Below are 12111 nucleotides of genomic sequence, written 5' to 3'. Positions count from 1 at the left end.
ATTATTTGTTAAAAGATTTGTGGGAAAAAGGTGATTTTCTAATTCTGTTGTTCCTTCTGTATTTAGCTGCAGCACGTTCTGTAAAGCAGACTTTTACTTTGGTAACCCCATTCTTTCACTCTTCTTAGTATCACTGTTGATTCAGGGAATTTTATTTACATAATATTTTATAATCGTTTATAGTTATTATTCCTGGTGCTCCAACTGTCCCGAACTTGGCCAGTAGGAACCCATTTAAGCTGGCCCACATGTCTTTTTGACACGCCCCATTTGTCCTTGAGCATTTCCACGCCTTCCGGAACAAGCTGTCTCAGGCTCATCTTGTGCTTTCCTCGCACCCGTTTTACTCGGTGGTGGAGTGGCTTTCTATTCTACACATTCCTGCCTAGATGGATCAGTGCTAGCCCCAGCTGCAAAGAGTTTTAAGGTGCACTATTCTGAATTTAACCAGTAGTACAACCTGATTGTCCTTCCAAGTACCTTAAATTCATGGTACTTAAATTTTTGGAGGATTGCCTTAAGGAAATACAAGCCGTTGAATTCAGTAATCTAAAATCGATTTTGTTTTAAGCTCTGTAAAGAAAGTGCTGCGTGTAGCTTTGTCCCCTTTGGGGGCTCATAGAACCACCAATATTAAAGGTTCTGGAAACACGATAGTCTGTCATGGTTCAGAGCTCATGTGTTAGAGCTAGAGCACCTGGGGGTTACATTCTAGCTATAAAACTTTCTTAGGCAAGTTTCTTTTTCTTTGTGCCTTAGTTTTTGTGTCCAAATGGGAATAGTTAAGAGTACCTACTAAAAAATTAGTTTTGAAATTTAAAGATGTTAATTTTAAAGCACTTAACCACAGAGTCCGGCACAATAATCGGCACTTAATAAATGTTAGCTGTGGTAAAAACTCAAGGCTTCTGAAGCTCATTCTGTTTACTAGATTGATGAAAACCTTCTCTATACAGGTCCTAATATCAAATATTGTTGTCACTTCTGAGCATATCTAACTTTATTTTAAGGGGACCAAGAAGCTCAAATAATCCTATTTTCCTCAGCTACAAGAATAGGAATCTTGTTTTATCTTTAGCACGTAGGCTGGACTTCCCAGCATATGCTCCTTGAGTATCACTACGTCCTTCGTGGAGACAGCATTAAGCGTGTGTCCTCTGGACTCAGATGGCCTGAGCGTGACTCCTGGCTGCACCATATCCTTGATGGGACCTGGAGCACATTCCTTGGCTGCTCTGTAACATGAGGGTCACAAAAGTATCTTCCTTCCTAGTGGCACTTTATCAGGGTTTAAGGAGTGAAGCCATCTAAGGTATTCGGAAGTGTGACTGACATACTCTGTAAACGTTCCTTAAAAGTTAGCTGTCATTATCATTCTGATTTTCTCCTTATCTAAAACCCTGGTTTTCTGTTTGCTCTGATTAGTCTTTTATTTTTATTTTTTTGGAGTACTTTTATCAGTTGGTGGTGTATGTGTGTGTGTACAGAACAGAAATGGGTTCTGGCTAACTTAAGCCCAAAGAAACTTTACTGGAAAGTTACAGAGTGGCCCACCATGTAGAAGGAACAGCGGAAGGACCGGTGTCGGAAAGGGGCAGCTAAAGGCCCACGCAGCTCCAGTGATGCAGGTGGCAAGAGGTGCATCATGGTTAGTTAATCTAACCATCTTGTGAGAGCACTGCAGCTGGAATAAATTAGCTCCATCTATTTTTCTCAAGCTTCAGTGACAGTCCGCTCAAGCTTCAGTGGCCTGCAGGACGAAGGGTCTGATTTCCCTGCAAGGGCACCAGAGCCCAGCTCTTGCTAAAGGCAGGGCAGCGGTTGTAAGTGGCAGCCTCATCAAGGATGTTCACAGTGAGGGTGCGGTTATTCCCCCAAAGGCAGTCAGGATTTGTCACTAGAAAAAAGGGGAAGTGAAGACTAAGTGGTCCCCACATCAACAAATATGCACTACTGTCCTGGTGCATGCATTTTGTGAGCTATCTGAACTATTTTCTATCGCAAATAAATATAGAAAAACAAGGTCCCAGCTTGCAATTATAAAAATGAATATTGACATAAAATTCAGGTGACATGGGCTCTAGGCTCAACCCTTTCTGAGTTCACCACAAGTTTTGGGGTCCTGGCTTCCTTATTCCTAAGGTGATATTATAAGCACTAATCCCTACAGATTGTTTTAGCAGTAAACCCCAAGGTTCCCTGTCTTTTTTAATGTGGGAACCTATATTGCTTTTATACACACAGACACACACACACACAGACACACACACACACACACAGAGTCCAGTTTCCGAACTCAAGTGGTGTATGGCAATGTATGCAAACAAAGGTTTAAACAGTTAAGTTTGACTTAGATTACCTCAATTAGTAACTTTCTTTTTCAACTTATATTAGGTCAAGAAAGGTAAAATGTGTGTTTGAAGGGAAACTGAAATCCCACAGATATTGACATTTATAAAGAGATAGTGATGTTATCATTGTATAAAGGAAAGTAATTTCAGTTTAAATGGAATTAATCATAAATGGCTTTCCATTTCCTCAGTTATTTTATTTCTTCTGTGAGTAGGGAACTATAGAATATTTCTTATAACCTACCAGAAAGGATATTTTTTTAATATTTGTTCTAAGTCCATCAGTGAAGAACTGATTTGGATGTCTCTAAAAATACAGCTGTTTTTTTTTCATTGTGGTTGTCTTTAAACAATATTTACCTTTTTAAATGTATTAACCTAAATTAGATTACCAATTAATAATCAGATGTTCCTTTATTACTATAATTACATATAAACTTGCTTTGTAGTATGGCTCTGTACTGAGTAAACAGGTAGTTTAATTTGCAATCAGTTCAAAATGTGGGAGGTTAGGAGAACAGTATGGAGGTTCCTTAAAAAACTAAAAATAGAACCACCATACGACCCAGCAATCCCACTACTGGGCATATACCCTGAGAAAACCATAATTCAAAAAGAGTCATGTACCAAAATGTTCATTGCAGCTCTGTTTACAATAGCCAGGACATGGAAGCAACCTAAGTGTCCATCATCGGATGAATGGATAAAGAAGATGTGGCACATATATACAATGGAATATTACTCAGCCATAAAAAGAAACGAAATGGAGGTATTTGTAATGAGGTGGATGGAGTTAGAGTCTGTCATACAGAGTGAAGTAAGTCAGAAAGAGAAAAACAAATACAGTATGCTAACACATATATATGGAATCTAAGGAGAAAAAAAAAAGGCCATGAAGAACCTAGTGGTAAGACGGGAATAAAGACACAGACCTACTAGAGAATGGACTTGAGGATATGGGGAAGGGGAGGGGTGCGATGTGACAGGGTGAGAGAGTGTCATGGACATGTATACACTACCAAATGTAAAATAGATAGCTAGTGGGAAGCAGCCGCATAGCACAGGGAGATCAGCTCGGTGCTTTGTGACCACCTAGAGGGGTGGGATGGGGAGGGTGGGAGGGAGGGAGATGCAGGAGGGAGGAGATATGGGAACGTGTGTGTATGTGTAGCTGATTCACTTTGTTATACAGCAGAAACTAACAACAACAAAAAAATGTGTGAGGTTAGTTACATGTCTCACCCTTGACAATATTGAGCCGCAATGCCCAGATTGCCTATTTATGCTATTAATAGGAGACACAACATACTGACTGCACTTGAGTAAAGGACAGAATATAAAACAGGGCTATTAGCCGAAAGAATGTCACATACAGACAGGATTTCTAAGAAAACCTTGAATTTCTAATAAAAACTTGAGAAATTCTGATACTAACATGCAAAATGATTTTATGTTTATCTTTCAAAAGTCATACGTATATATTTTAAGAGACTGAGATACACGGAGAATAATTAGTTCGGCAGACTATCTACCAACCACAGGCCTAGACCATGGTGCCTTCTTCAACAGCAATCTTTAGTCCACGAAAACAGTTGAGTACAGCAGTGGTTAAGTATCTCTCAATTGTTTTGAGAAGAAATCAGAATAATTTCCTGGAAGAATGATGATGATGATGGTGATGATTATAACAGTCAGTACTTACTGAGTATGCCAGACACCCTTCTCATTCTTCTATGTATATGAGCTCCTTCCAACCTCATGTATTCCTATGAGCGAGGGACTCCTGGTATACCCATTCGTAGACGGGGAAACTGCGTGTAAGTGACTTGTCCAAGGTTGCACAGCTAATGAGATCAGAATGGGATTCGAAACAGGGAGTCTGGTTCCCCAGTTCACGCTCTAAACCAGCGGTCCCCAACCTTTTTGGCACCAGGGACCAGTTTCATGGAAGACAGTTTTTCCACGGGGTGGGTGGGGGGGTGCATGGGGGGAGGATGGTTCAGGAGGTGATGTGAGCGATGGTGAGCGGCAGATAAAGCTTCACTCGCTCACCTCTGCTTTGTGGCCCGGTTCCTAACAGGCCTCAGGCCGGTAATGGTCCATGGTCTGGGGGTTGGGGAGCCCTGCTCTAAATGACTCTGCTGTATTGTGTCTGTAAGAAGATAAGAAGATAAAACGTGTATGATTTAATCTCATTGTCAGCTGTTTCTGATGCAACATTTGAGACTATTTTCGAAGTTTCATTATTAAAGGTTACTTTTTGGCTGCTTACTCACCAGATAGACCTGGTTGACTGAAATTTCCCATGTGTTCTTTTGAAAGGTATTGATAGGTTTTTAAACTTACACACACAAAAATAGTAGTGGTTACAGATTTGACTTAGTTAAGTAACTTCCTTGGTAACAGAGATGATAGTTCTTGCCCATACTACTCTGTAGTAGCTAACACTATGCCTTATTTATAATATTAATAGATAGCTAAATCTATTCTGTAACTTTATACGTTTGCTGAATTGTCACTAGGGAAATCTGGCTTTCAAATATGACCTATTAAAAGATGCAGAGATGTCCATGAAAGTTGGCCTGATTCTATAGATTGTAAGATTCAAAATCAAATTGAAACTACAGGGAACCTACTAAAAATCACAATTGTAGAACTATCTTCGTGTAATTGTCATGTGTCACATGTAGAATTTATCACAGTTTGTGTTATACACAAACTGTACTTTAACATTAATATAAATTTAAATTAAGGAGAGAAGCATGGACTTAGAGTATGATGGAACTCTTACCAGTTCCATGACTTTTACCAGATTACTTCTTAACTCTTTGATCTTTCTTTCCTCATCTCTACAATGGCGGTAGTGTTTCTTCTTTTAGATTGTAACAGCTACATGAGCCTACACTTACAATATTGACACTTAGGTTAGTTGCTGCATTCATTCTCAAAAAGGGTGTGTTTCCCCTAATCTGCTTCCTCTGTCCACAAATAGAATTTTTGCTTTTTGCCATCTTTTCAGTGTTTAAAGTTACAGATACACACATTTATGTAGGACACATGCTGTTTTAAAAAAAAATCCCTCACTTAGTTTTATTAAACCATATTAAAATTTATCTTTTAAAATACTTCCTTGGGGAAAAATTTTCTATTAAAAGGAAGAAACAAATTTGTATGAAGTTTTCAGCGTGGTGATAACTTGAATTGATTGACTGTAAATTGCATTCTTTATTTATAATATGTACAGTCTTGTTGAAATTTTTAAAATTGTGATTACCTGAAACATTGCTATTTCGGAGATTATAGCATTTTGAACTTCAAAGAAAATTGACTTGATTTTTATGTGCTAAAATATTACTGAGATATTCAGATATAATCAAATCAGAGAAATAAATGTTCCTTCTACACATACATATTTTTTTTCTAATCCTTCAAATTAAAGCTACCTTAAGATGACATCTAGATAAGTTTTCGTCTTCAGTAACATCTTACTGTTTCAGGATCTGCATGGGGTTTCGGTGTTCCGATAGGTGTTTTATTTTCCTGTTAACGAGATACTTGTGAGTCACACCCTGGTTACTGTAGTAATATATCTTAGCTACTGCAGTGTATTGCTGCCTCTCTTAGGTACGCTTAAGTTGTGGCTTTAGGTGCCTCATTATTTTTCACTCCTTTTAACCGTTATATCAGTGTGCACCATTCCTAACACTGAGGAACACGTGAGAGATGTTAGGGATTTGGGTTTGAGCTGAAGTGAAAATAAGTGAAGACCACTACTCTACAGCCTCCAAACGCTTATTACCCTTTGATTCAGGTGATTCTGTAGTAACCATTGCAGCCTCCTGTGGCAAACATGACTGACTGCTCTTTTTTCTTCCGCTATTTTAAGCAAAGTAAAGCAGCAGTTCGGCTGAAAGAAGACATGAAAAAGATTGCGGCAGTGCCACTAAACGAGCAGAGGAATTCCACCTATACAAAGTTATTTGGAGTCAGTCTTCAAGACCTCCACCAGCAGGGGCTGACTGAGAACGGCGTTCCAGCTATCGTGGGGAGCATAGTGGAGTACTTGACCATGCATGGTAAGTCCAGTTGTGTTGTAACTCTGTTGCTTTGTGTGAATTACTTCATCATGCATTATTAGAATATTCCCTAAACCACCTTAATTAGAATATTGAACTATGGCATAATATACTTTGCCCTTATAAAAGGATGTTAAGGGCATTACGACTGCTTAACATTCTTTTGAAAATATTTAATTCAACTTACCATGGAGAAATCACTTTAATTATTGAGGTTTCTAGTTTGGAATGATTCCTAGTTTTTAGTGCTAAAATACACTGTTTTAATATTAACAGTGAGTTGTCTTGATTCATTAAATTCCCACCGGGAGTCAATAATTTTTAATGTAGCAGAATACTTTTTTGAGCATCTCTTTCAGCTTGAGGTCAGTCATGAACTTACTGAATGCCTTGATTGCCTTCAAAACTCAGTGAGAATACCAAAAAAAAAAGTATGATATATAACCTAGTATGGTGTTGGGGGGGGACATTAACTTTTGGAATGATATAATTAATTGTGTAAAATAATTGCTGAGTGCCACAGTACCTTGCACGATAAAAAGATAAATGATCTCTCTCTTAGTTGCTGAGAACTATTATGTTTTATAGCTTTTTAAATTATTTTATTTAAAATAGAACTTAGAAACCTGGATAATTTGAGACAATGAGGCTTATCAAACTAGGGCAGTATTGTGGGAGAACTCCAGACTATATAATAAATACCAAAAAACTTTCAGAGGTTTGTGAAGAAGGTATTCAGAGGGAAGAGCTTGGAATTTTCATTTTCTATGCTGAAACAACATTTCTATACTAAAACAAGACTCACTGCAGAGTAGAATATAACATTTGTGGGCATTTTTAAAGGTAAAACTTGAGACCTGGAAGAAATTCTGTACTCGGCACAGTTTGCTCCCGCCCCTGAATCTTGCCGTGATTCCGAGTCTGTTCTTCCTGCTGAGAAAGTGGCTGCATTGGAAATGCCTGAGAGGCATGGCGCCGCCTTTCTTCTGTAGGAACATGTGTCTGCTTGTCACAGGGAATATATGGCAAGACAGTTCAGACCTCAGAAGGTTGTCAGGTGTTTTGTGTTAGTTGAAAAACAGCTATTTTTTCAGGTTACTTGCTATGTAGGTGACAAAATGGTATTTTGTTCTGAAAACTGAAGAGCCAGGTTTGCATTCTTAACCCGTAGGCGCGTTATCTCCTTGTTTTCGGAGGAAGATAGCTGCAGGAGGGTGAGATTCTTAGAGAACAGCTCTGGGTTTGTTCAAATACTTTAAACAGGTTAAATCCAAAGGTGTTATATGCAGCATGGCAGGCAGATGGGCCCTTGGCCTAGAGGATCCTGAAGCCAGATGTTGCTGAGTTAGAGCTTTGATAGGACTCATTTACATACTCAGTATTGAGTAAAACTGTATCCTACTGACTTAGCTACAAACGGATCTCTAGGTAATTCATTTAATATCTTAAATAGGGTTGTTCAATATTACTCATTTGGATGCCAAAGTGTGACCACCTAAAATAATATTTTGGTTTTGGCATCATTAGTATTCTGACCTTTTATGCAACAAACAATCATTGAATAATAGCCTTTTGAGGTTACTCTTATGTAAAATCATTTTCACTTTTAACCTTTTTAAAAGTATTGCATAATTAATCTATTTATGTGGTTCAAACTTCAGAAGGGTATATAGTGAAAAGTCTCTCCCTCCAAACCCTGTCCCCTGACCATTCATTTCCCCTCCCAGAAACAATATTACTATACTATTTTTTGCTATGTTCTTACAAAGATACTTGACTATATAAGCAGATATGTGTATTTTCCCCCCTTTTAACATAGCACACAGTGTACACCGTTTATGAATCCTCTTAAAAAAAACCAAAACAAAACACTCGGGACTTCCCTGGCCGTCCAGTGGTTAAGACTCTGCAATTCTACTTTAGGGGGCATGGGTTCGATCCCTGGTCGGGGAACTAAGATCCCACATGCTGCTCAGCACGGCCAAAAAAAAATCACTCTACAGTATATGTTGGAGACTGTTCCATTTCACATAAAGAGCTTTCCTCATTTAATTCTTTTTTCCCCTGCACGCTCTTCCACTTGATGTTTGTACGTGTCACTGCTTTAACCAGTCTCATCCTGATCAGCATTGAATTGTTTCCAGTCTGCTGATGTCTACAAACAGTGATTCAGTGGCTGACCTTTAACATGTATCAAGCGCTGTGATGTGTCTGTAGACTAACCTTTAGAAGTGGACTGCTGGGTCAAAAGATAATGTGCACTTATAGTCAACCCCAGGAGTTAAAATAAACCAGTTTTTTATAGTCACACCATCAATGTATGAAAATCTGGGAAAAATTCGAATTAGAGATTGCTTTTCTTCTGCCTCTCCTTGGCACACCCTTAGCTGTACTTTAATAGGGTGTGTTCAGGTAATGCAAAACTAAATGTCTTAGTGGGCTCAGTCATTCTTAACCAGGGATGTGAAATGGTCACTAGTGGAATCTTTTCAGAATACCCATGCAATTGGCAGTACCTCAGATCTACTGAATCAGAATCTTTTTTGAAAATTTATTAATTTATTTACTTTTGGCTGCGTTGGGTCTTCGTTGCTGTGCACGGGCTTTTTCTAGTTGCGGAGAGCAGGGGCTACTCTTCGTTGCGGTGCGCGGGCTTCTCACTGCAGTGGCTTCTCTTGTCGCGGAGCACAGGCTCTAGGCATGTGGGCTCAGTAGTTGTAGCGCATGGGCTCAGTAGTTGTGGCTCGTGGGCTCTAGAGCGCAGGCTCAGTAGTTGTGGCACACGGGCTTAGCTGCTCCACGGCATGTGGGAATCTTCTCGGACCAGGGCTTGAACCCGTGTCCGCTGCATTGGCAGGCGGATTCTTAACCATTCGCCACCAAGGAAGCCCCTGAATCAGAATCTGGATGGGGCAAACTAGGGTAGGGCACCTGCCCTGTAGTTTGAAAGGCTATGTAGTTAATTACTCCATAGACAACCAGAAGCCCCTTTCTGTATTTGAAAATATTGATATCATGTTAATAAACCAAAGAGCCTGTGTAAGTTTGAGAGCAAGATACTTCAAGTAGTTTTATTTAACTGTTTAAGTCAAATATTTGTTGTGGACCTGTGATACAGTAGGCACTCTGTCAGGTATGGGATATGGGGTGATTGGTTGTATAATTAACCTTAGTAGATATTATGGTCATACTTTGTTGTTTAATGTAAATGTAGATATATAACAACTCGACATGAGGGAAACCTTTTATTATTATAAAGGAATTTTAGGACAGAAAGCATTTATAAAGGCCTGTATTAAGGTCTGTTCAATAGACTTTGCCCTTTTTTCTTTAAAGAAAAAAAAGAAAAAAATACACATTTTTTCCATTCAAAGGAAAATGTTATAAGTTACGAGGCATATCATCTTTATACTATTTTAAAATAACTAATCTTGCTGATAGTGTTACTGGATTCCTTCTACTTTACCATTAAGATGCTGTGGGATATTTAAATAGTGTAGGTTTCTCCACTTACCACTAGATGTCAGAATATGCTTACATAGTGTCACATGACTTTCAGGGCCAGTGTGCCAATAAGAAAAATTCTGACTTCTGGCATATTTCATTTCTGATTGATGTATTCATACATTCATACATGTACTCATCAGACTTTGAAATAAATACTTCAGTTGTACAAGAAAGTAGTTGTCAGTGTTATATTATTTTTTGGTATTACTAAACCATTTATAAGTTGCTGTTTCGTGATGATTAACCCATATCTCATGAAATCAAATACGACAGAATCTCAAATGTATGACAGTAACTCCATAAAGCTTTCTAGACATCTCCTCCCTCTAACGTTTCTGTTATAATCATTTCCTAAAAATTTAGAGTAGGAAAGATTAGAGATTATATAATCTGGTAAGCCTCACATGGGTATTGTATATATTATAAGTTCGTAAGGGACTTTTAAAAGCTATGTGGATTCTTTTTGCCAGAGTGTAATATAGCCATGTCCAGAAGTAAACTTCTCCGGATTGAAAAATCACTAAGTATCCTAAGAGTTCTTTGAGTGAGAGATGTTCCTGAGGGAAGAGAGTTGTGCAAATAAATGGCATGAGGGCAGAAAAAATGGTTGAGAAGCACTGACTTTGATGACTTCCATTTATAGCTTCTCTTTCCTCTAGTAAGGTCCGGGGGGATCAGGAACTTCAAGACCAAAGCCAGTTCTTAGAGATGGGTAGCTATTTTTGAATAACTGGAAGTATATTTATTTGAGGAAAAGGTCAAAAAACCTCATTGGAAGAGGGAACCTCAGGTCAAAGCTAGAAAAACACTGTGAAATCAGACCCAGGGGCATCTACTGGTCCAAAAACAGGCTCTGGAGCTGGGTAAGATACAGGACTATGTCGTAAAATTCTATATCTTCAGGATCTGCACCTTGACCAGGAATGGGATTCTCTTTTATTGAGTGCTATCTGCTTGATGCCAGTATATGTCTCTGAAGTTACAGATGAAGCTTTGTAGAGTAGAGGAAACAGAACTTGAAAGCTTTAAAAACGACTAAGCTGAAGTCTCCTGACAGTAACCTGATATTCTGCAGTATTAAAGGGAATGGCATATCACATTAGTTATCTCTTGCTACAAAACGGATGACCCCAGAACATCGTAGATTAAAACAGTGTTTATTGTCTCACAGCTTCTGTGGTTCAGGAATCTGAGCACAGCTTAGTTATGTCTTTTGTCTTTAGGGACTCTTTAAGGCTGCAGTCATACCAGGACGTGACTGGGGAAAGGTTCACTTCCAAGCTCATTCATGTGCTTGTTGGCAGGATTCAGATCCTTGCGGGCTGTTGACCTGAGGGTCTCGGTTACTCATTGGCTGTTGTCCAGAAACCGCCCTCAGTTCCTTGCCACGTGGACCTTTTTATAAGGGAGCTCACAAAATAGCAGCTGATTCATCACAGTGAGCAAGCAAGAAGAACCAGAGAGAGAGAGAACACAAGGAAACAAAGTAGGCTTCACAGTCTTTTATAACCCAATCTCAGAAGTGAGTTTGGAACCTAATCACCTTCTCTTGGTTAGAAGCAAGTCACTAGGTCCAGACCGCACTCAAGCGGGGAGGGGATTGTACATGATATGGATACCAAGGGGTGGGGATCACTGGGGCCAGTGGACAAGCTGCCTAGCACACAAACTTACTGGTGTCTCTTCTGATTACATGGTGCCCTGGCCATACTGGTTGTTAAATATTTTTAATAGCGTCTCTGGTTTCACAGATTTTTGTCAAAATTGGAGCTAAAATTCATGTCAATTTTTGATACTCATGTTCTTCATAACCAAATAATACGTGTATATGTAGAAGAACATAAACATCTTACCAGGGGACAAACTCCGTAAGGATCCTTGTGGTGTTTGAAGTTTCTTCTCATGGTTGATTTTTTTTTTTTTTTAGTACCTAACATAGCGCCAGGTGCTCATTAAATGTTTGTTGAATTAAAGGGCTCATAAGATGTTTTATCAAATTATAAACTAAGATGAAATTAGCTTCCTTTTTCTTTAGAAAGAGCAACACAGTTTGGAGAAAAGAGAGAGAAGCCAAGGCTGATATGAGCAAACACCTCCCATCTAAATAAATCTAATAGGCTTCAGTGCTTTAGGTCATTGCTAAAATCCACCATTAGGCTCTCAAAAGGAGAGTGGTA

General features: G+C 38.9%; 1 protein-coding gene across 10 annotated transcripts in view; it reads left to right on the top strand.

Annotated features, from left to right (window-relative positions):
- The window catches only part of FAM13A (family with sequence similarity 13 member A), a 349193-nt gene that overhangs the window by 41626 nt on the left and 295456 nt on the right, over positions 1-12111 (top strand). For all 10 annotated transcript variants that reach the window (XR_014263561.1, XR_014263562.1, XR_014263563.1 and 7 more), the window contains one exon: positions 6238-6427. Coding sequence is in view for 5 of the 10 variants with exons in the window: in XM_082461663.1 (XP_082317789.1) it covers positions 6238-6427 (190 nt within the window). In the remaining 5 variants the exon portion in view is untranslated. The remainder of the gene's footprint in view (positions 1-6237; positions 6428-12111) is intronic.

Source organism: Balaenoptera physalus, assembly GCF_965194825.1.
Source record: "Balaenoptera physalus genome assembly, chromosome: 5".
NCBI lineage: Eukaryota > Metazoa > Chordata > Mammalia > Artiodactyla > Balaenopteridae > Balaenoptera > Balaenoptera physalus.
Note: the sequence above shows the minus strand (reverse complement) of the source record. Positions and strands in the feature narration are given on the sequence as shown.